The 24,945-nt window shown below is 37.9% G+C and overlaps 1 protein-coding gene and 1 pseudogene across 13 annotated transcripts in view; one reads left to right on the top strand and one right to left on the bottom strand.

Annotated features, from left to right (window-relative positions):
* PIBF1 (progesterone immunomodulatory binding factor 1) overlaps nucleotides 1-24,945 on the top strand; it is a 212,218-nt gene that overhangs the window by 154,082 nt on the left and 33,191 nt on the right. For 11 of the 13 annotated variants that reach the window (XR_003791696.1, XR_003791697.1, XR_003791695.1 and 8 more), the window contains one exon: nucleotides 22,767-22,897. The exons of 1 other annotated variant lie outside the window; for it this stretch is intronic. Coding sequence is in view for 9 of the 12 variants with exons in the window: in XM_029209987.1 (XP_029065820.1) it covers nucleotides 22,767-22,897 (131 nt within the window). In the remaining 3 variants the exon portion in view is untranslated. Of the gene's footprint in view, nucleotides 1-22,766; nucleotides 22,898-24,945 lie in introns of those variants that run through there. One more of the 13 variants, XM_029209994.1, reaches the window with a different exon arrangement.
* On the bottom strand, nucleotides 2,286-6,524 carry LOC114888369 (annotated as a pseudogene).

Below are 24,945 nucleotides of genomic sequence, written 5' to 3'. Positions count from 1 at the left end.
TCTTCTAGCAGCACTCCTTAATTCAAGGAGTTTGGCAGGCTCTGCCTTGATTCTCCCTCCCTGCACCATGGCCTGGAAACTCTCTCCATGCAGTAAACTGGAGCAGTTGTGGGGCTGGGCTCACTTTGTTTCCCGTGTCTCAGGGGTCACTGTCCTTCAATGCTTGATGTCCAGTGTCTTCAGAGCATTGCTTCATTAGTTGGCCCAGTGTAAAAGAGAAGAAAGTTAATTGGCTTCCTTTTTTGTGCATAGGTATATGCCCACCTAATTCTCAAGAAACCACCAAGTTAGTTAAGAGTGTCGATGTGGAGTTTATTAAATAGTAGAAAATCTAGGCTAAATCGTAAATTATGCCACATTACTACCAACAAGAATTGGTCTTCCTTCATCTCCTTACTCCAGATTCTTGCTCTTTCTCTTTCTAGTCATTCAGTAAATATTTATCAAACTCCCACTATATTCAACCACTGATAAACAAAGGCGGCATGGTCTTGCCCTCTTAGGGTATACACCCTTTTTCACAAAGGCCTTGTCCTCTAGTGTAAGCAGTTACAGATTTATCTGTTATAGCTAACTTAATTTTAGAAAACTTATTTAGAACAGGACATGCACAATCTCAAGTGACCAAATGGATTGAGTTGCCTGGAATTTTGTACTTAGGAGGCACTTAATGCAATCCAGGTAATTTGTTACAAAAGTTTAGATTGCTAGATTTTTTTGTGTGTGTGTGGGGTGTGCAGGCCTCTCACTGTTGTGGCCTCTCCCGTTGCGCAGCACAGGCTCTGGACGCACAGGCTCAGCGGCCATGGCTCACGGGCGTAGCTGCTCTGTGGCATGTGGGATCTTTCCAGACCAGGGCACGAACCCGTGTCCCCTGCATCGGCAGGCGGACTCTCAACGACTGCACCACCAGGGAAGCCCTAGATTTTTTTTTAATAGATCTTTATTGGAGTATAATTGCTTCACAATACTGTGTTAGTTTCTGTTGCACAACAAAGCAAATCAGCCACATGCATACACGTCCCCATATCCCCTCCCTCTTGAGCCTCCCTCCCATCTTCTCTATCCCACCCCTCTAGGTCATCACAAAGCACCGAGCCGATCTCCCTGTGCTGTGCTGCTGCTTCCCACCAGCCAACTATTTTACATTCGGTAGTGTATATATGTCAGTGCTACCCTCACTTAGCCCCAGCTTCATCCTCCCACCTCGTGTCCTCAAGTCCATTCTCTATGTCTGTCTCTTTATTCCTGCCCTGCAACTAGGTTCAGCAGTACCATTTTGTTTTTTAGATTCCATATATATGCATTAGCATACAGTATTTTGTTTTTCTCTTTCTGAATTCACTCTGTATGACAGATTCTAGGTCCATCCACCTCACTACAAATAACTCAATTTCATTTCTTTTTATGGCTGAGTAATATTCCATTGTATATATGTGCCACATCTTCTTTATCCACTCATCTGTCAATGGACATTTAGGTTGGTTCCATGTCCTGGCTATTGTAAACAGTGCTGCAGTGAACATTTTGGTACATGACTCTTTTTGAATTATGGTTTTCTCAGGGTATATACCCTGTAGTGGGATTGCTGGGTCATATGGTAGTTGTATTTTTAGTTTTTTAAGGAACCTCAATACTGTTTTCCATAGTGGTTGTATCAATTTACATTCCCACCAAGAGTGCAGGAGGGTTCCCTTTTCACCACACCCTTTCAAGTAATTATTGTTTCTAGATTTTTTTTAAAAAAACAAGAAGTTTATTTAAACAAACAGATGCTTGACTTGAAGGGAAAACTATCTAGGATTCATTTATTTTAGAGTAATTTATCCCTACTTAAAGACAGATTGCCCTGCATGTAACAGCTACGTACAAAAAAGTTATAAAATTGTCCTTGGTTTTACAATGATAAATGAAAAACATTAAAATTCTCCAATCGAACAACGTATGCAAGAATTTTTATGTTCTTTTTTTGTTAAACAGTGAGAGCAAAATATCTTACTGGAATATAAAGATAAGAGCAGGGCTTCCCTGGTGGTGCAGTGGTTAAGAATCCACCTGCCTAAAAAAAATAAAATTAAATTAAATTAAAATTAAAAAAAAATTATAAAAAATAAAAAAAGTTAAAAAAAAAAAGAATCCACCTGCCAATGCAGGGGACACGGGTTCGAGCCCTGGTCCGGGAAGATCCCACATGCTGTGGAGCTACTAAGCCCGTGCGCCACAACTACTGAGCCTGCTCTCTAGAGCCCGTGAGCCACAACTACTGAGCCCATGTGCCAAAACTACTGAGCCTGTGCTCTAGAGCCTGTGCTCTGCAACGAAAAGCCACCACAATGAGAAGCCCACGCACTGCAATGAAGAGTAGCCCCCACTCTCCGCAACTAGAGAAAGCCCACGCACAGCAACGAAAACCCAATGCAGCCAAAAATAAATAAATAAATAAAAAGATAAGAGCGGATGAGCATGCCACTAATGGAGAAAAGGGGGTATCTTCACAGAACCAGTATTTTTCCCCATTCCATCTCCATTTGATGTCAATCAAAACATACCGTTGGCCATTTAGTTAAAAAAAAAAGCAATATGCTTGTGCACATATACCAGTTACTTTATGTATAAAAATAAAGGAATGGGGAAGGGGAAAAATGAAAGAATAGAGAAACTATACTGTAGTAGCCAGGATGTGGTGGAACCAAATTGCTGTTTTCTAATTGAGAATGTCTTCTTGGTCTGGAGGAACAGAACTCTGGAGTAAAGTAGCAGGTTCCCTTTTTAGTAGACACCTCCTGTCTGCTGCTGGAGCACATCAATTGTATCTTCAGCCTCCATTTCCAGCTGCAGGTGTGTCTGTTTCATTGATTGGCTGCCCGTCAAATTGGAATCTGATCTGACTCATTGACAAACCCTGTCATTCACAATAAGGCTTTCATTAGTTTACTAAGTGGTGTATGCCTCTTAATCTTCAACTGCACCACGGAACCATCCTGCCCCGTCACCTTCAAATTAATACGATCGTTGTTCTCAGTCTTGACTCCTTCCTTGGACTTTTCATCGGCCACGGCGAGCGCCGGAGCCTCCTCCGCTGCCGCTTCCCCAAAGAGGTACCAGGTCCGCACCGAACGAGCACACAAGCAGCACCAAGAGGGCTGTTTCTAGATTTTTTGATGATGGCCATTCTGACCAGCGTGAGGTGATACCTCGTTGTAGTTTTGATTTACATTTCTCTAATAATTAGTGATGTTGAGCATCTTTTCATGTGCCTTTTGGCCATCTGTATGTCTTCCTTGGTGAAATGTATACTTAGGTCTTCTGCCCGTTTTTTAACTGGATTGTTTGTTTTTTTGATATTGAGCTCCGTGAGCTGTTTGTATATTTTGGAGATCAATCCTTTGTCTGTTGTTTCATTTGCAAATATTGTCTCCCATTGTGAGGGTTATCTTTTTGTCTTGTTTATGGTTTCCTTTAGATTGCTAGATTTAAGAGAGACTTCAAGATGCATAGGTAGAATAAAGTAGATCTATATGTACTAACTTTAAAGAACATTCATACTATCTTGATAAATTTTTTTAAAAGTAAGATTGCAGAATAATATTGTGTTCCTCCATTTGGGTTTTAATGTGTGTGTGTATGTGAGTGTGTGTGTAGGGGGTAGGGTTGTGTTTCTGTTAAAACGTAGAGAAAGGGCTTCCCTGGTGGCGCAGTGGTTGAGAGTCCGCCTGCCGATGCAGGGGACACGGGTTCGTGCCCCGGTCCGAGAGGATCCCACATGCCGCAGAGCGGCTGGGCCCGTGAGCCATGGCCGCTGAGCCTGCGCGCCCGGAGCCTGTGCTCCGCAACGGGAGAGGCCACAACAGTGAGAGGCCCGCGTACTGCAAAAAAAAAAAAACGTAGAGAAAAAGTTTAGAAAACATACAACTGTCATGCCAGGGGCTTACAAGTACCATTATTCACGCATTATGAATATAAAATCAGCTTTATTTGATAAACTTACAATCAAAGAATTAACAGAGCATACACCATCACCCAAGTTATCTTCCCACAGATAGGTGTGCTTAGGCGTAGCAGAGGAGGTCTGGATGCACCACATAAAGGGATCTGATAGAGATCCCCAAACACTGCACATTTAAAGTGAAAGACGGTAGGGAGCATCTAGGTGACTGTGTAACAGTGGAAGAGGGAACCTGTAGAACTTACCGCCTATCAGCCTATTCTAGTAGTAGGAAGTGAGCCTCCAGGACCATCCATGTCTGTCTCTCTGACATCAAGCAGTGGTACCACTGGGATTGGGAGTAGAAGCGAGGAACTAATTTTCACCGTATGTTTTTTTTTTTTTTTTTTTGCGGTTCGTGGGCCTCTCACTGTTGTGGCCTCTCCCGTTGCGGAGCACAGGCTCCGGACGCGCAGGCTCAGTGGCCATGGCTCACGGGCCCAGCCACTCCGCAGCACGTAGGATCTTCCCGGACCAGGGCACGAACCTGTATCCCCTGCATCGGCAGGCGGACTCTCAACCACTGCGCCACCAGGGAAGCCCCTGTATTTTTTAATTGTTGGGATTTATTAACTCACATAAGATTTTTCAAAGGCATAGATTTGGCAACCAATGCATTATCGAACTCATAATAGGTATAAAATAAATGTTGGTTCATTAGCTCGATCATTGACCTAACCCATCCACCAAACATAGGTAGATTTATAAAGATTATGAAAATAAGTGGTAAAATTTTTTCTAATGTATCTGTAAACAAGGATTACATTCCAACAATATTGTTTGTACCCAAAATCTAACTGCCAAGTAAGTATATACATACATATACTTGGAGACCCATACATACACACCTAAATGTGCTTATGATGTATGCATGGAAATACTTGGAGTGATGCACTCCAAAAGAAATCATTGATGTTGGTTATTATTGGAGAGGAGGTACTGAGGTTCTAGGATGGATGGAAGAGATCCTTTCAGTTAATATTCCTCCTCTGTAGTTTGAATTAGTTACTGCATGCATGTGGTATTCCCTCTCTCTCCCTCCCTTTCTTCCTCACCTTCTCCATTTCATTATCAAGAGCAAGGATATTAAAGGAATATGGAAATGTTACAGCATCCCAGTAAAGGGATTTACTATAGGAAAAATTCAGAAGCATCTAAAAACATAACATGTGATTTGAAAGCTTCAAGACTGAGGAAAGGAGATAGCAAGGGTATCTAATGTATGCTCAGACAAGGAAAAATTATGTGGCAGAAGGAGTTCGTGCTTTATGGAGTCTTTGTAATACTTGCCTGTGTGTTCTAGTATCTACTAGTGACCTTGGGAAACATGATTTCCACAAACATAGTAAACATAAGTATCTAGATGAGTAAAACATTTGCCTCTGTCCTTTGAGTTACCTGACGCTAGTAATTGCAGGGAGTGTTCTGCCAGCATCCTTAGTGAGCCCGGTCCCTTGGAAGGAGTCTATAGTACACACGACTCCTACAGCCCCGCCTCAGCGTTTTAAAGGAGGATATTCACATGCCAACCCCAGCCCTAAAACTTCAAGGTCAGCCTTTCCCACCATATTTCTAGCATTCCATTGGCACAGTAAAAAACTCCACTATTTTATGTACTAAAGAGTAAAAGCGGGGATGCTGCCAGTTAAACTGTGATGCAATGCTTTATTATCACTTTAATTTTAATTTTAGGCAAACATTCCTTTAGTCTTTAGGCAGTGATTTTTATCATACACTACACAACTTTTTCTCTATGCTTTTCTTCTAACACAAACTTTGTTTCAATGCCAAATCACGTTGTAATCTTTATGAAGACACTTTAAATGGTGGCTAAACTCAACCTATGAAGGATTATCCATACTCAGAACTCAATTGAAATCACAGTATAAACAGCTACGACCAAATTTCTTCATGTGCAAGCATGTGCAAGCATGACCTTTCCTATGAAAACCTTTCCATTTTCATTTCATAGGAAAGGTGGAAAATAGTGTGATTTATTGGGTCCCATTGCCTCCCAAGGTGTTTTCCTGAAAACTTGTTGATACATAAAATTCCTTTAATAAAGAACAGTGCTTTTATTTCACCATTAGAAATACAAGGCTTAAAAAGTAAACACTTGGATGAGGTACTGTGTTGCCTACAATTTTTTAAATTTAGCAAATGCAGTTTAATTCATCAGTCCATCAAAAGTCTTTCTTCCAACCGGAACTGTCCTCCCTACTGTAGATCATGATTTCCTATTTTAAAATGTCCATTGCCTCCCAATGTCCAGATTCTTTAGCATGGCATAGAAGACCAATTTGACCCTAACCTACTTGTCGTCCTCATTTTCTGTTACCCTCCCTTCCCCAGGCCCTTGCTTGCAGCCTCCTTCTCCGCCAGGTAATGTGTCTTTTGCTCCTGCCCCACCACTTTATTATCCTGCTACTTCTCAGTCTCCTTCATTTCCTTTTGTTCCTCTGTTCCGTAACTGTCAGCGTGCCCCCGAGTTCTGTCCTGGCACTGCTTTCTTCTTACTAAGATGCACGTCTTACCTCATCTTGTTCCGTGGCTTCAGCTACCACCCGCAATAAATCTTTTTGTTTTAACCTTTTTTTACTAAGTCAGTTGTGTATGGGCTAAGTATAGATAATCATAATTCAAAGAGTACAGAAGGAGTATTCAGCAAATACCAAGTCCTCCCCGCTCTTTTCACATCATCTCTGAACGTCTCTCTACTCAACCTCCTGCGTTAGTGGTACTGACTGGGTACAACCTCTTATACCATCTCTCATCTGAATTATTTTAGTAACCATCTGTTCCGCCTTACTCTATTCTTTAAGCCCTCCACCTTGTTGCCAGAGTGCTGTTTCTAAATATAAATCTGATTTTGTTTCTCCCACAGTCAGAGTTGTTTGTTTCCTAAGAATAATGATATATAAGACCGTCCATTATCCAGCCCCTGCCCACCTACCCAGTTTCATCTTACATCACACACACACACACACACACACACACTCACTCACTACACCATGCTCCCTCCATACGTAACTACTTGTCCTTTACTTGTAATTCTCCAAGCACTCTATGCTATTTTGTGTCTCCATGCTTTTGCACATTCTGATGTCTGCCCAGCACACGCTTGTCTAAATCACAGATAGTTGTCTTTCAAGATCAATTTCAAGTAATCACCTACTTTTTTAAGCCTTTTCTGAACCCCAGGTAAAAATGACTTATGTATCCCCATGATACCAAATATACCTATACACACACACACACACACACACACACACACACACATAATTGTTGACATGGCTGTCTATAAGCTTTATAAGGGGAGGGACTCTGTTTTTATTGGTCTGGGTATTTCTCCCATTTAGTACAGTTCTTGTTTCTAGTAGGTAGTAAATAGACATTTGTTGAAGGATTAGTTTTGGGTTTTTATGGGACAAAGTATATTAAAGTATTGAGGTATACTAGAATGAACTTGAAGCAGAGTGGAGATCCCGACCAAGAAGGCCAAAGAATGACAGTGAAATCAGAGCTGCTAATCAGAGAAAAAAAGAAAACCTTATAGTATCACAGACTCTACCACATGCTTTCTGTTATATATGGAACCAGAAGTCAGTATATGTCATCTCTACCCACCACCACCATGAAAAAAAATACTCCAATTGCATGGGATCCGTAGAATCATCAACCTTTATTAAAAACACTGGGGAGTTTTTTCTTTTGCTTTGTTTTGTTTTAGGGTGAAAGGGAAATAAAACCAATAGCTAAGATGAGTAATAAAAAGATATAATAAAGGTTAAGAACGTCTTACATGTCTGTAGCACTTAAATGTCGCTATATTCACTTACCATTGGATTATGAAAGCCATGGGCTTTCAAGTAAGGCAGACTGGCTTACATGACTCTAGGCAAGTTATTTATCCTCTGTAAGCCTCAATTTTTCAACCTGTAAGGTGGGAATAATAATACTGTATATATGTTTGCCCCAAGAATTAGAGATAACCCAATCTAAGATAAGCATTTAGCACGCTGACATGTTAATCACTCAGTAAATGCTGACAGTTTTGTTGTTTGGTTGGTTTTTGTCCTATGTCATTATATTTCACCTGGCCATGGTATTGATGAAATAAGTATTTTATTAATAAAGGTGGAATTTTTTAAAAGAAATAGTAGTTCCAGAATTGGAGTAACTTATGCTTATTTTGCCTATATGGAAATATTCAGAGTGAACTATTCGAATGAATTTTAACACAATATAGTAACATTTGTTAATGATAATTAATTTCTATGAAGACGTACATGGTATTAAAACTGCAATTCTAAAGAGTAATCAGTTGCTCTTCTCAAATGAAAAAGTATATATATATATATATATTTTTTTTTTTATGGTATGCGGGCCTCTCACTGTTGTGGCCTCTCCCGTTGCGGAGCACAGGCTCCAGACGCGCAGGCTCAGCGGCCATGGCTCACGGGCCCAACCGCTCCGCGGCATGTGGGATCTTCCCGGACCGGGGCACGAACCCGTGTCCTCTGCATCGGCAGGCGGACTCTCAACCACTGCGCCACCAGGGAAGCCCGAAAAAGTATATTTAATTGCATACAAACTTAGCATTTTAGGAGAAGTGTGCAAAACTGCATATTTTAAAACTAATAAAAACTTCAAATTAACCAGAATTGTTCAGTTTAAATTAGAGAACATGAATTACTGATAAAATTCAACTAATTTGTTGAATCATTATATAGAAAAGCAAGAGTTAAGCAATAATAATATGTAATAAGATAATTAAGATAAACATTATTTAACAGCACTGATAACATAGTCTTTATTACAAATATTTAAGTAAATACTTTATTAAAATCAAATTATGTGAATAGATAATAATAATAAAGGCTAGCAATTTTGAGTGCTTACTTAATACTAGTGGTACTATGGTGTGAAACCATAGAAATGTTCCTTGGGCTAACTGAAATCTTCAGAGTGTGAGACCCATGAGTTTCCCAGCCTCCCAGGCTTCCTGAGGCCTGAAAGAAGTTCTTGTGACTGAGTGGACTTCATTAGATTGCCAAGTGTATCAGAGAAGAATCAGAGAATCAGAAAAGTGACTCAAATGCAAAGTCTATTCAGTTCATTCAGGTTCCTGATGGATATGTTGTTGGCCTAGTTAGCATATTGAGTACTGAAACACATGGTCCCTTCACTCTTCAGATCTAAAATTTTCACTTAGTGATCAAGCCCTCAGAAAACTGGCTACAAAGTTGACCTGAGACTAATTTGGATTTGGACTGATTTGAATATAAATCTGGTCCTTTATAATTAAAGATGTAACTACCACCTGGACAAATAGCTTTCATATTTTTTTGACCATGACCTGTAGTAAGAAATGCATATTACATAGCAACCCAGTACATATGTATGTATGTGTATTTGCTTGTGTGTGTGTGTGTGTGTATATATGTATATAGGTATGTGTGTGTATCTGAAATGGTTTTCCCATCACAGTGAATACCCTTACCACGTGTAGCACCTTCTATTCATTGCTGTTCTGTTCTGTTTCTTTTTTCTTTTTTTTAATACTGCTTGCAACCCACAAAGTGCAAACACTCATCTGGACAGATATGTAACACATTTTTTTCTCCTTATGGAAGCCTTCTTGAGAAATCAGTTTAGGGGTTGAAAAGAGAAGAAAGGTGAAAAAGTAAGAATGAGTAAAGCATGTTAGAGAGATAGGGAGTCATCTGGTGTGACTGTCTTATAAAAACCTGTAATGCTTCCCAGTTGTATGTATCCACCATCTCCAGGAGCAATGCTAATCTAATCTCTCATTTTGAATTAATAGTGTCATGGTGAAGCAATTGTTAATATGTTTCCATATTTTTGTCCTGCCCCTTTTCAATCTGTTTTTTCAGTTTGTTCAAGACTGCCCCTTGAACAATCTTGAACAAATTTACTGTGGTTTCTCCCGTTGGTTGGAATTAGTACCATTTACAAATATGAATAATTTCAGTCTGTAACTCTCCCCCAAATTATTTATAATTCATATGTATGACCATGACTCAGAGAACCCCACTATTTTCCTTCTTTATCTAGGGAAATAGTCAGGCTTCATCTTCACAAAAAGGCAACCCTCTCATTCCATGGTGGTTCCCTTCTTAAAATAAATCTTGTTTTACACTTTACTGAGTTTTTTTGAAGGCCTTATATCCATGTTTTAACATTTTTATCACTAAATCACAGACATTATTCTTGACAAACTCCAATAAATAGCAGGATTTTCCATTATAGAAACCATGTTACTTTTCCCCCAAATAAATTTGTATCCCTATGGCTCTTCACACAAGAAAGGACTATGTAGGAAAAATTTATGAAGGTAATGTTATTGTAAAATGTCTTAGTCTATTCCATATAATTTAACACAGCCTAGGAAATAAACTATTTAGGGACTTCCTAAATAGTGCAGTGGTTAAGAATCCGCCTGCCAACGCAGGGAACATGGCTTCTAGCCCTGGTCCAGGAAGATCCCAAATGCCACCGACCAGCTAAGCCCGTGCGCCACAACTACTGAAGCCCGCGTGCCTAGAGCCCATGCTCCGCAGCAAGAGAAGCCACCGCAATGAAGAGTAGCCCCTGGGCTTCCCTGGTGGCGCAGTGGTTGAGAGTCCGCCTGACGATGCAGGGGACACGGGTTCGTGCCCCAGTCTGGGAAGATCCCACATGCCGCGGAGCAGCTAGGCCCGTGAGCCATGGCCGCTGAGCCTGTGCGTCCGGAGCCTGTGCTCTGCAACGGGAGAGGCCACAACAGTGAGAGGCCCGCGTACCGCAAAAAAAAAAAAAAAAAGTAGCCCCTGCTCCCCACGACTAGAGAAAGCCCGCGCTCAGCAATGAAGACCCAACACAGCCAAAAATAAATAAATTAATTTTTTAAAAAAATTAAAAAGGAAAAAAAGAAATAAACTAAGTAAGTGACTTTGTCAAATGTTAGGTAGTATTTATATGAAATTCAGTCTTACAGAAAATATTTATTGAACACCTACTATGTGCTGGGTGGGCATTGTTCTAAGCCCTGGGAATAATCAGTGGATAAAACAGACAAAAATTCCTGCCCTTTGGAGCTTATGTTCTACTGGGAGGAGAAACAAGGATTTGTTCCAAGTAAAATATATTCTCAATTAGAACTTAAGTTGTATGAAGAAAGTAAAGCAGGAAAGAGGATAGCGACTGTTGCTGCCTGTAGTTCTAGCCAAACGGGCACAAGAAAGGCATAAAAGGAATGCCATGGTTCTTGTATATCTTCTGAAAGTGACCAAAGCAGCAAGGAAAGTGGCTCTAGCTTGAAAGTCCCACATGAACAGAGGTGCCCGGGTAGAAGCAATCAGATATTTTTATCATGGAAGAATGGCTATGAAGCATATTTCTTTGTGGTAAATTGGCCACATTTCTTTACTGTTTGTCTGTGTGCATATACATGCAAGCTTTTAGTCCACGTTCTTTATTTTGGGAATAAAGAGTAAGGGAAAGGAATTCTTATCTCTTCACATTTTGGGCTAGTCTTACATAATACTGCTTTCTTTTCTGTTATCAAGAGGCAATGATGAATATTGGCGAAGCACGTGATCCTGGAGCCAGACCCACTGGGTTAAAATCTCATTTTTGGTAACTTAAAAGTTGTAAAAGTTGGATAAGTTGTTTAACCCCTCTGTGCCTCATTTTCCTCATTTGTAAAATATTAAGTTCCAAATAAAATGTTTTATTGAAATTTGATCAAATGAGTGGATTACTTTTAGTTTTGAAGACAGATTGTTTTGTAACATTTAATACAGAAAAAAAAAACAGAAAAGCAAGGCAGAAGGGGAAAAAGTAACTTTTAAAAACAGACAAAGACATTCTGAAAAGACTACTTACTGTATGGTTCCAACTAAATGACATTCTGGAAAAGGTGAAACTTATGGAGACAGTAACAAGATCAGTGGTTGCCAGAAATAATAGACAGAGCTACAGGGGATTTTTAGGGCTGTGAAAATATTCTTTATGATATAAACAGTGGATACATGGGATTCCGGTTGGTCCTCCATATCCACAGATTCCACATTCACGGATTCAACCAACTGCAGGTCAAAAATATTCAGGAAAATGTCTGGAAAGTTCTAAGAAGCAAAACTTGAATTTGCTCACACCAGCAACTATTTACATAGTATTTACATTGTCTTTGCAACTATTTACATAGTATTTGCAATTATTTACATAGCATTGACATTGTATTAGGTATTATAAGTAATCTAGAGATGATTTAAAGTATATGGGAGGATATGTGTTGGTTATATGCAAACACTATGCCATCATATATATTTTTTTAAATTTATTTATTTTATTTATTTATTTTTGGCTGTGTTGGGTCTTCGTTGCGGCACGCGGGCTCTCTCTAGTTGCGGAGAGTGGGTGCTACTCTTCGTGGCGGTGTATGGGCCTCTCACTGCAGTGGCCTCTCCCGTTGCGGAGCATGGGCTCCAGGCACGCAGGCTTCAGTAGTTGTGGCACACGGGCTCAGTAGTTGTGGCTCGCGGGCTCTAGAGTGCAGGCTTAGTAGTTGTGGTGCACAGGCTTAGTTGCTCCGTGGCATATGGGATCCTCCCAGACCAGGGCTTGAACCCGTGTCCCCTGCATTGGCAGGCGGACTCCCAACCACTGCGCCATCCAGGAAGCCCAGCTATCATATTTTATATAAGGGACTTGAGCATCCTCGGATATTAGTATCCATGGGGGGTCCTGGAGCCAATCCCCTGTGGATACCAAGGGACGAGTGTACATTTGTCAAAACCCATAGAATATACAGCACCAAGAGTGAACGCTAATGTAAACTGTGGACTTCTGGTGATAATGGTGTGTCAGTGTAGGTTCATTAATTGTAACAAATGGTGATGACTGTGGGGTTGTGGGAAGGCAGAGAATATGTGGGGCTCTCTGTACTTTTGCTCAATTTTGCTGTGAACCTCAAACTGCTCTAACAAAAGAAAAAAACAGAGACATGAAAGAGAATGAAATCTGAGAACCACAGAGAAAAGATAGGAGGAAAGGAAAGGAAGGAGTAGGGAAGATGTCAGTGACTCACTTTTCTGTGAAGGTAACTGTGGCCACCTTTTGTCACTTGTGCGATTTGGCAGTCCTTAAAGCTATTTTTGTTGGTGGCAGGAAAATACCCTGCCACCAGGAAAGTAACATTGTCTAGAGAAAAATTAACTTCTTGACATAGACAACAGAACTTACTTTTTTGTAATGTTAAGGAATTTGGGAGAGACTTCCTTTTCTCTGTGTGTCTGTGTGTATTTCATGTGGTACATCACTCCTTGTGAAGTTAGTGTTACATATTTTATGGATGCACACTATGTAATGTGACTGGACATGAGGAATAATTAAATTGTTGATGGGTGATAGTTTCATAAAGATTTAAAGCGAAGAGGCTGTTGGAACAAACAGTATTCATAGGTAATATGTGACATAATCAAAACACAATACCAGAAATTGCCCTTAACGTGTATAAATTATCATTAATTATTGTCATTCTGTCTCTTATTTTTTGAGGTTCTGATGTAGAATTATATAGAAATTAACCTTTTTATTTTAGTAATGATGAACATATATTTACCATACAAAGGTCTGATTCATTACGTGGACAAAACATTAACTTTAATTGTAGTAACAGCTCTGTGTCTAACCTTGCCAAGTGCTTAAACCAAGATGTCTTTGTTATAGTTCATTCTGTAAAAAAATTCAATTACATGGATCCAGGACAATATACTAGAATTTATTCTTTAAGCCATCTTTTTAAAGGTTCACATACGAGGTCATATGAATGTGTGTGTGTGCACCAAATGCCAGCCACCACTGAAGAAAAACAATGACTTATTTATAAATTATATTCTGTTTACACATCAAACAAATAATATAATTGTTTAAACTTTTTCCCTTACTGGTGTGCCTTGATAATTCATAAATGACTATAATTTTTTTCTTTCAAGAGCTATTACAAATCACACTATAAATCCCTCCTTCCCCATCAGCATTGTTGTACAAGTGAACCATATTAAAATGAATTTCTCAGGGGCAACTTTGAGGGGGAAAGAAATTTAAAGCACTTGAACTTGAAAATTCCATTCTCTGATGCTAATCACCGGTCCTTCCAGCTCTCCCAGTCCTTCCAGCTCTACCAGTCCTTTCATTCCCAGTAAATCTGTGCTTTATTTGTACTCATTAGGAGTCCCAGACTCATAAACTCTTCGCATTTCCAATCTGTCAAGCCCCTCCTGGCTCCACTTTGCCTCCTAACCCAGCCTTGGACCTTATCAACCATCTGAGCACTACATTCATGAGCACTCGCCATTGCTTTGTTGCCAGATTCATCCATCAGGCTTTTCTTGACATTCCCACCTTTAGCCTAGTATCTTACAATCAGGTAGTTACTCTATCAACATTTAATGAAAGGGAGGAGAGGAGAGAAAATTCTTTGATTCTTTGTTAACGTACTGAAAATTTCTTGTGGAAATTTGTTACTTTTGCTGCTTGGAAGCATAACAGATTCATGTTGTTGAACATCAACGAGGCCCTCATTCCTGTTGCCCGGTATTTTTATTTTTCTGTATCTATCCTATTTCCCATTATCTTTATTGCAGGTCACTTCCACTTCCCCAAACCATCAATTCCATCATATATCTTTTCCTTATTACAATTAAATCATCTAAATTTATTTTCCTTGAGTCTTTTTCACCCAGGGATTTTTTAGTCTCTTCCCTTACTTTTTTTCCCCTGTGGTCCCTCTTCAACAAATGAGCACGAGTGCGCGTGTTCGTGTGTGTGTTAACATACATAACTTTCAAAACTTAACCGTTCTCTCTGTTCTTAATTCCTTCTGCTCTCTCCCCTCTTCCTTCAGCTATGCCCTTCCTCATTGATCACCAATGACTTCCTAATTGTCAGTATTCTCGTCTCAGTCCCCTGATCTATCTGTGGCATGACATTATAGATATTATAGATATTCTAGAAATTTTGTCCTCTCTTTGCTTTGCAACACCGCTCTCCCTCATATGACTCTTCAGTCTTCTTAGCTGATATAGTCATCTTCTTCTAGACCTGGAATGTAGGTGTCCCTCATTGTCTGCCCTTTGCTCTGTTCTTACACCTCAGTGGTGGTTCTCAAATGTTAGTGAGTGTAAGAATCATCTAAGATTTTTGTTGAAAATGCAGGTTTCTAAATCCTGCCCTCAGAGATTGTGATTAAGTAGGTCCAGAATGAAGCCCAGGAATCTGCATTTTTAACAGGCTAGTCTTGTGACTCTAATAAAAGTGATACAGAAAAGAAATAATCCTCTGCCGTCCTATGTACTCCTGTGACTTCAGTCATCACTTCCACGCTGATTACTTTCAAATATTTTAACATCCTCCTCTCATGAATTTCTCCTTATTATCTGGACCATACTCAGGACCAGCGCAGGGCTGACAGTCAATGAGTATGCGCTTGCTTTTGGTTATTAAAATAATAGAATATTTGCACAAACACTTGTAAAACAGATGTTGCCCTCAGCCCACAAGTGTCATTCTGCCACCACTATCCTGTCTGTCCTGGTCCCTCTCCTAAGATCTTCTAGACCTCCCCATCTTCTGGCAACAAAAAAGTAACACCTAGAACCACAGAGTTTCTTCAGGATCCTGCCCCAGTGCAAAGGCTGACATCCTAATTGGTTGACTTGTATCCATTAAATATTACCCCTGTTGAAGATGATGATGTCATTAACCATATAGGGACCTAGGAGAAGAAGCCAGCGTTAATGGAGAGGATGGCAAATTCAGCATGTGAGATGGTTTATGTGCAGTACTTTTAAACCTACTAGAATAGTTGAATGGAGTGGCCTATAACAAGTCCAAGACCACAAGAGCTGTGCCTTCCAAATTGGACTGATCATCAGAATCTAAGGCCCAACCCTGAGAAATTTTGATTCACTGGGACTGGGGCAGAGCCCAGAAGTCCGCTTTTTAACATTTCCCCCAGTTCTTCTGATGATTGGCTGGGTTTGAGAACTATTGCTGTGGACTGAGAACACAGAAAAGTAGTACCAAAGTATTGCCCCCTACTGGACCTCAAATAGGCATTTTCCATTCCATGGCACAGTCAGAAAGATCAGGCAACAGGATATGTGGGTTTTTCAGCACAACTAATTACCACTACTAGAAGGTGTCACTTGTATATATTTTATACACAGAAAGCAACTCAATGTTAAATTCCATTCAACAGAATGCGTTTTGTCCCTGGTAAGGAAGAGTACCATTTCTAGGAGTTTCTTTGAAAATAAACTCCACAAGAAAAAAAAATCCCACTTTTAGGAAAAACACAACAAATTGTAGTCACCTTCATATGTCTTTTAACTTTAAGAGAACATATGTATTATAATCAGGTGTTGCTTTTCTCTGAATCATGTGTACAGTTTACTGAAACAAAGGAGAAATAACGATTCTATAAAATGTTGTATCATGGGTTTGGTCCTGCATCATTCATTACGTATATGATTCCTGAGTCACTAATTACTAAGGCTTTATAAGGAAAAGATTACTAACAATAGGCAAAGTGAGCGATTGTGAAACTTTTTTTAATACTAATGATTATAGTTACAGAAAGCTTTTTTAACCATATTGGAGGAATTAAATTCTGTTAAGTTACACTGATTTCAAAAATAGCTATTAGCATCACTTTTCATTGAAAAATGTACGTGTACTTTTCCCTGAGGAATTAAATTAAATTGGGGGGATTTAGAAGCTCACAAGTTTATAAAGAAACATTCTTAAAATTGACAGCACTATAGAAGCTTTATTATCTAGAGAGAGAAGTTTGTAGGTTGTATAGTAGAAATACATTCTGAAAGTAAGGCTTTTGACCCTTAATTTTGTTATAATACTAAAACCTAATATATGTAATTGCTGTAATGAGAAAAAAATGAACTAAAATAATTAAGACTAATGCCTGCTGTTATATTTTTTATGTAACTGAAGTCAGGTTTGATAAGTTTAAACATGGCTCATTCTAGACTACAGCTGACTACAATTTGAAAATGCCCTTAGTTCTTTCCTACACCACCCAATCCCCCCACATGCACCCCAGGCTATTCTGCACTTCGAAACACAAAACAATTTGCCAGTTCAGTTTATTCAGTTAGGGTCAGTTCTGTAAAAACAAAGTCAAGGCAATTGTTTGATTTAATTAACTAGTGAAACTGGTTGTACAGGTAAGTAGGACTTAGTTTTATTTTTGTCCAGCTGCATATTTGAATGTTCATAAAGTAACTTAGTAGAGTAATAAGATTCCAGTGACATTGTAATAGATTTTAAAGAATGATTACCAAAGCAAGGAAAAAGGACACTAAAACCCAAACCATAGAAAATATTTATGGTATTTTTTTCTTTATGGCTCTCCTTTCACTGCAATGAATTGTGTCCAAAAAAAGTCTTCTTTCCTTTCACTATTCATTTCTTATTCTTTGAGGAATTTTTTTCCTGGGCTATACTTAATGCAGCCATAACAAAAATGTCTAGTATAATTTAGATGAATAGTTTACATAGCTTTTATAAAGTGGTCCTCAAACTGTGTGCAGATATCCTCTAACAGTTGGTCAGCCACCTCTTGGCTTCACTTTCCTCCTCACCTACCTGGACCTCATGGTTGATCATTTTCACAATGAATGTTTCTGCCTTTGATTCTTTCTGCCTTCCTCTCTACCTTCCACTATACCCATCCTGCCCTTCTCTCCACCTTCAGCTTCGAGGCTGCTAGTAACTCATTATTTTTTTTTCCCTGTGAGAGGGAGACCAAAAAACTTGCAGTGCTACGGACTTCCCTGGTGGTGCAGTGGTTAAGAATCCACCTGCCAATGCAGGGGACACAGGTTCGAGCCCTGGCCCGGGAAGATCTCACATGCTGCAGAGCAACTAAGCCCATGTGCCACGGCTACTGAGCCTGAGCTCTAGAGCCCATGAGCCACAACTACTGAGCCCATGTGCCACAGCTCCTGAAGCCTGCACGCCTAGAGCCCGTGCTCCGCAACAAGAGAAGCCACGACAATGAGAAGCCCACACACCGCAACGAAGCGTAGCCCCTGCTGACTGCAACTAGAGAAAGCCTGCGCGCAGCAACAAGGACCCAACACAGCCACAAATGAATTAATTAATTAATTAATTTGTAAAAAAAAATTGCAGTGCTAAAATATATATGTTTAGATCTTAATTTGAAGAAAAAAATGTATAGAACTTGTAAATGTAGTTTATTTGAGAAGGAAATAGAAATCATTTCTTGTCCTAGAAAAACAGCATATCTTTAGCTTCAAACTCGTTAGGGGTTGTAAAGGAAAGAGGAAAAAAATTTTTTTCATATAAAAAGCTAGAAATTTTTTGTCAAAGAACATTTAAGTTCATAAAGCAGGAATTTTATAATTTATTATTCTGCATAATAAAATACTCCCTTCCCCACCCCCTCATCCTTATAATAATAGATATCCACCACTCTTGTTCTTATTGTTCAGTTTTTGCGTATCCAACTTTAGAATACCTTTTTTGAGAACTTACTATATACCAAAGTAGGGGCCTCCTGATACTGACAGTGCTGTGTTTAGTCCTGTTCTAGCATACATTTCATATTTGCTTAGGAGAAAAAGAGTAAACACAAAGAAACAAAAAGAAAACTAAGGTTGGGACTTCCCTGGTGGCCCAAGGGTTGGGAGTCTGCCTGCCAACGCAGGGGACACGGGTTTGAGCCCTGGTCAGGGAAGATCCCACATGCCGCGGAGCAACGGAACCCGTGCACCACAACGAAGAGTAGCCCCCGCTCGCCACAACTAGAGAAAGCCCACATGCAGCAATGAAGACCCAAAGCAGCCAAAAATTAATTAATTAATTAAAAAAAAAAAAAAAACACTTAAGGTTGGTTGAGTATATAAAATGATAAAATCCTTTAGAAAGAACTTTGGTCTTATGTGTCAAGAGTATTACATAGTTATACCCCTTTAACCTTAGTGCATCTTCTGTTCTGAAAAAATTCAACAAACAAAATATTAAGAAAAAACGTCTAGGGACTTCCCTGGGGGCGCAATGGATAGAACTCTGAGCTCCCAATGCAGGGGGCCTGGGTTCAATACCTGGTCAGGGAACTAGATCCCACATGCATGACGCAACTAAGAGTTCACATGCCACAGCTAAGGAGCCAGCGAGCCACAACTAAGGATCCCACGTGCTGCAACTAAGGAGCCCTTCTGCCACAACTAAGGAGCCCGCCCAGTGCAACCAAATAAATAAATATGAGAAAAAGATAAAACATCTACAATACAAAACTAGTTTGTTTTAGCATTATTTATACTAGTCAAAAATTGATAGCATCCTAAATGTTTACTAGTATAAACAATGTAATTAAACTCTAGCACATTGGCTTACTAGACAGTTTTGTAACCATTAAAAATACAAAAATATAAATGAAGGTATTCTAACAGCCTGGAAGAATGATTATGATATAAGGTAAAGTAAAAAAGAATAATATAAAGTTGTACATAGTATAAAACATAGTATATATACAACTATATACATAGTATACAACTGTACTAAGTTGTACATAGCATATTAACATTGAACAATCCAGAAAGGAACTAAAATAATTTCATTTATAAAATAAAATAGAAATAAATTTGATCAAAGGGGAGAAAGACTTGTACACTGAAAACTACAAAACATTCCTGAAAGAAATTAAAGAAGACCTAATAAATGGAAAGACATCCCAGGCTAATGGATTAGAAGACTTAAGATTGTTTTTTGGTTGGTTGGTTGGTTGGTCGGTTGGTTTGGGGGTTATTTTCTTGAATTTTTTAAGTTGAGGTATCATTGATTTACAACATTGTATAAGTTTGAGGTATACAACATAGTGATTCACAATTTTTAAAGATTATACTCCATTTATATTTATTATAAACTATTGGCTATATTTCTTGTGGTGTACAATATATTCTTGTAGGTTTTTTTTTTTTTTTTGGCCACTCAGCTTGTGAGATCTTAGTTCCCCAACCAGGGATTAAACCCGGACCCTCAGCAGTGAGAGCATGGACTCCTAACCACTGGATCGCCAGGGAGTTCCCACTTATTTATTTTATACCTACTAGTTTGTACTTCCCCTACCCCTCTCTTCCCCCTCCCTCTTTTCCCTCTTTCCACTGATAACCACTAGTTTCTTTTCTATATCTGAGAGTCCTTTTCTTTTTTGTTATATTCACTAGTTTGTTGTATTCTTTAGATTCCACAGATAAATAACATTATAGTATTTGTCTTTCTCTGTCTGACTTATTTCACTAAGCATAATACCCTCCAAGTCCATCCATGGTGTTGCCAATGGCAAAATTTCCTCCTTTTTTATGGCTGAGTAGTATTCCATTGTGTGTGTGTGTGTGTGTGTGTGTGTGTGTGTGTGTGTGTGTGTGTGTATACCACATCTTCTTTATCCATTCATCTGTTGATGGACACTTAGGTTGCTTCCATGTCTTGCCTATTGTAAGTAATACTACTGTGAGTATTGGGGTGTGTGTATCTTTTCAAATTAGAGTTTTCATCTTTTCTGGATATATGCCCAGGAATAGGATTGCTGGATCATATGGTAGTTCTATTTTTAGTTTTTAAAGGAAACTCCAGACCGTTCTCCATAGTGGCTGTATCAATTTACATTCCCACCAACAGTGCACGAGGGTTCCCTTTTCTCCACATCCTCTCCAACATTTGTTATTTGTGGTCTTTTTGGTGATAGCTGTTCTGACAGGTGTGAGGTGGTATCTTACTGTGATTTTGATTTGCATTTCTCAGATGATTAGCAATGTTGAACATCTTTTCATGTGCCTGTTAGCCATCTGTATATAGAAGACTTAATATTGTTAAGATAGATAACAGTACCACCCAAAACAGCTTACAGATTCAGTGTAGTCTGTATCAGAATCCCAAAGGCATGTTTTTGCAGCAATAGAAAAACCCATTCTAAAATTCATGTGGAATTTCAGGTGACCCCAAATAGCCAGAACAATCTTAAAAAACAAAAGTTGAAAAACTCAGATTTTAAAATTTACTGTGAAGTTACAGTATTCACTACAGTGTTGTGCTGGCTTAAGGATAGACATATAAGACTGATGGAATAGAATAGAGAGCCCAGAAGTAAATCTCACATATATGGTTAATGGTTTTTCCAGTAAGGTTGCCAAGACCACTCAATGGAGAAAAGACAGTCTTTTCAACAAATGGTGCTGGTAAAATTGGATATCTATGTTGAAAAGATTGAAATTAGACCCATGTCTTACACTATATACAAAAATTAACTCAAAATGGACCAAAGTCCTAAATTTCAAAAAGAAAGGTATGAAACTCATAGAAGAAAACATAGGAGAATATCTTTATGACCTTGGATTTGGCAGTGGTTTCTTTAAAATGACACCAAAAGTATGGACAACAAAAGAAAAGTAGGTAAGTTGGATTTCATCAAAATTAAAAACTTTTGTGATCCAGAGGGCAGTATCAAGATAGCGAAAAGACAACCCACAGAATAGGAGACAATATTTGCAAATCATACAGCTAATAAGGGCTTAATATCCATAATATATAAAGACTCCTACAATTCAACAGCAAAAAAAGAAAAAAAAAGACAGCCTAACTAAAATATGGGCAAAAGACCTGAATAGACATTTCTCCAAAGAGGATATACAAATGGCCAATAGGCACATAAAATAACTTTGTTGGCGAGGATGTGGAGAAATTGGAACCAAGTGCATTTCTGGTAGGAATGTAAGATGATGCAGCCACTATGAAAAACAGCTGGCAGTTCCTCAAAAAGTTAAATATAGAATTATCATATGACCTAGCAATTCCACTCCACTCCTAGGTAGATACCCAAAGGAATTGAAAACAGGGACTCAAAACAGATATTTATACACCACAACATTGGTCACAATAGCCAAAAAGTGGAAACAACACAAGTATCCACCAACAGATGAATGAATAAACAAAATATACTATAAACATACATTGGAGTATTATTTAGCCATAAAAAGGAATGAAGTTCTGATACATGGTACAACCTGGGTGAACCTTGAAAACATTACAATAAGTAAATTAAGCAGACAAAAAATGACAAATATCATATGATTCCACTTACATGAGGTATCTAGAATAGGCAAATACATACAGACAGAGAGAATAGAGGTTTCCAGGAACTGGGGGATAAGAGGAGTGTTTTTTGCTTAATGGATATAGAGTTTCTGTTTGGGTTGATGAAAATGTTCTGGAAATAGATACTAGTGATGGTTACACATCAAGAATGTACTTAATGCCCCTGAATTGTACACTGTAAATTGGATAAAATGGTAAATTTTATGTTGTTTATATTTTAAACATAATTGTTTAAAATTTTAATTATACATAGTGATTTAGGTACATAAATTATACATAGCGGTTTAGGTACATAAGTAAAGATGGAAGGGAATATGAAGACATGAAAAATTACTAAATTATCATGTGATTATATTATTTTGAGTAGAAATAAAGTTCAAATAAAAGTTTCATTTTTAGCTAAAGAATAGTTATGTTGATTAATAATTTTTAAAACCTTCGAATTTATACAGGAAGAGCTTTTCAGAGTAATTCATATAAGGGAGAGTTGGTGTGCTGTATCTGTGCTAGAACATTTCGAACAATTTTAGGTTCTTATAAAATTGTCTGGATTTTAATGAAATCTGTTTTTCTTTAGCTTGACAGGGCCAATTCTCTGTTAAACCAGACTCAACAACCTTACAGGTATCTCATTGAATCAGTGCGTCAGAGAGATTCTAAGATTGATTCACTGAAGGAGTGTATTACCCAACTTGAGAAAGACGTCAGGTAAACCATCTACAAATCTTTTATTTGAGTAATAAAGGCATTGTAAGCACAATACTGCTATAGACGAATTCAGGTTGGAAATTGTGAAGAAAATATTGAAATAACGAAGGGGGTCTTAAATGGAATGAGTTCAATTTCTCTTAGAAAAACTAAGTCACATCACATTAAGGTGTTCACAAACAGATAAAATGTACAAATTTACTTAGATTCATGTTGACTTTACCAAGGAATTTTTAGGCGTTTCTTCCACTGACCCTTTACATGAAGTAAACCATGAATTACCTCGATGTAAATAAATTCCTTTCACTTCCCTAGATTGAAATTGTTTTCTTACATGACACCTTATCCAAAAGACTTGCTCCACTGAATAATCATTCAAATTCTTTACCTGTTCACCTATATGATCATTTTAGTCTTTTTAAATAACAGTAGAAGAATGATTCTATATAAAGAAAGAGGTTTTACTTCATGGATGCTTAGTTAGTTGGCTTGTTATTAGATTTTAAGATTATTTAGAATAAGTAATTAGATAAATTATCAACCAATTTATAAAGAAGCAAAGAATTAGATGGGAGAGAAAATTCTTAAATTAAGGAATTAGAAAAGGTAGTTTATTGAAAAATATAGTTATTGGAAAAGATAGCTATTAAATTCAGGTTTCCTAAGATATATAACCAAAAATATAAAACTGCTGGTAATTAACTCCAAACTGTGAGTGTTCTTTTTGATAAATCAGAGTAGTTATCTTTTCCTCTCGTTTCTACCCCACCAAAATAATTGGTCCAAAACTTTATTCCTGATCAGAATTTTTTGACGATATAATGAAGTAATTTTAAATCACATTTATGTTTTAAATGTCAACATGAGTAACAATTTATTTGTAGATTAATTTTAAAGTTAAAATTAATATTTTAGAATATTCGTAACCAGCATTAATAAATCAATTCAGTGAATTAATTAAATAGTTCTATAAATAGCTGTTGGGAGCAATAGAAATTATGTCTCATCATTCACTGGAGACTTGCTTATCTTAAGGAAATTGAGGAAAGAACCCCAAAGAGAACCTTTTCTTTCCATATTATATGTTTGATATATTTGAAATTTTGTATAGTGTTTTGTCTTACCTTTGTAATCTTGGAGCAGGGATATATAAAAGGCCTGTGGAAAAAATTACCTCTTTCACAGTTACCTTCAAGTAGGTTTATTTGAATAGTTATTTTACTAAGAACTAGGAAAGCTGAAAATGTTTAATATAAAGAAAAATAATAGCCAGCTACAGGAGAAAATTTTAATGATGAACAAATTCAGCCCTAGAGAAATTTAGCACCTTGTCATCTAAAAACATATTAGTTTTGTGATAGGGCCAAAATTTGAATCCAGATCTGTCTGCTTTCTAATTCCATACTCTTAACCATTATGTTATACTGCCTCCCTATGTTCTAATCTGAATAAGGGATAATTTTTCTTTAACTAATGTAATTAACGAAGAGAAGCAAAAAAAAAAAAAAGTGTAGAATAGTGGTTAAAAGGAAGGCTTTTAATGAGTTGATAATTGTTGAGGCTGGGTGACAGATACATTGTTATAGTTTCTCTCTTGAAATATTTCATAATAAAAAAAAAAAATTCCCTATCTGCATTGTCCAATATGGTAGCTGCTAGCTACATGTGGCTATTGGGCATCTGAAATATGGTTAGTGTTACTGAGGAACTAAAATTTTAATTTTATTTGAATTAAATTAATATTAATTTTCATTGCCACTTGTGGCTAGCTAATAGCTATGGTATTGGACCCTATAGCCAATTTTCTCGTCTGTGAAATGAGAGTGACACCAACAGCACCTAATTCACATGGTTATTCAGAGGATTAAATGATATAACCTTTGTAATATATATAGCACTATTCCTATACATTGTTAAAAATGCTTTTTAAATGTTTGCTATTACTAGTATTGTCTTATATTTAACACATTTTTATGTTGAAAATTATCTTTGAAGTGAGAAATAACATTTCTCAAAATATGCTGAATTTTGACAAAAATTAGGACTCC

The sequence above is a fragment of the Monodon monoceros genome, unplaced genomic scaffold, assembly GCF_005190385.1.
Source record: "Monodon monoceros isolate NGI ecotype Baffin Bay Population unplaced genomic scaffold, NGI_Narwhal_1 Super_Scaffold_8, whole genome shotgun sequence".
Lineage (NCBI taxonomy): Eukaryota > Metazoa > Chordata > Mammalia > Artiodactyla > Monodontidae > Monodon > Monodon monoceros.
The sequence above is the reverse complement of the archived record's forward strand: the minus strand, read 5'-3'. Positions and strand labels throughout refer to the sequence as shown.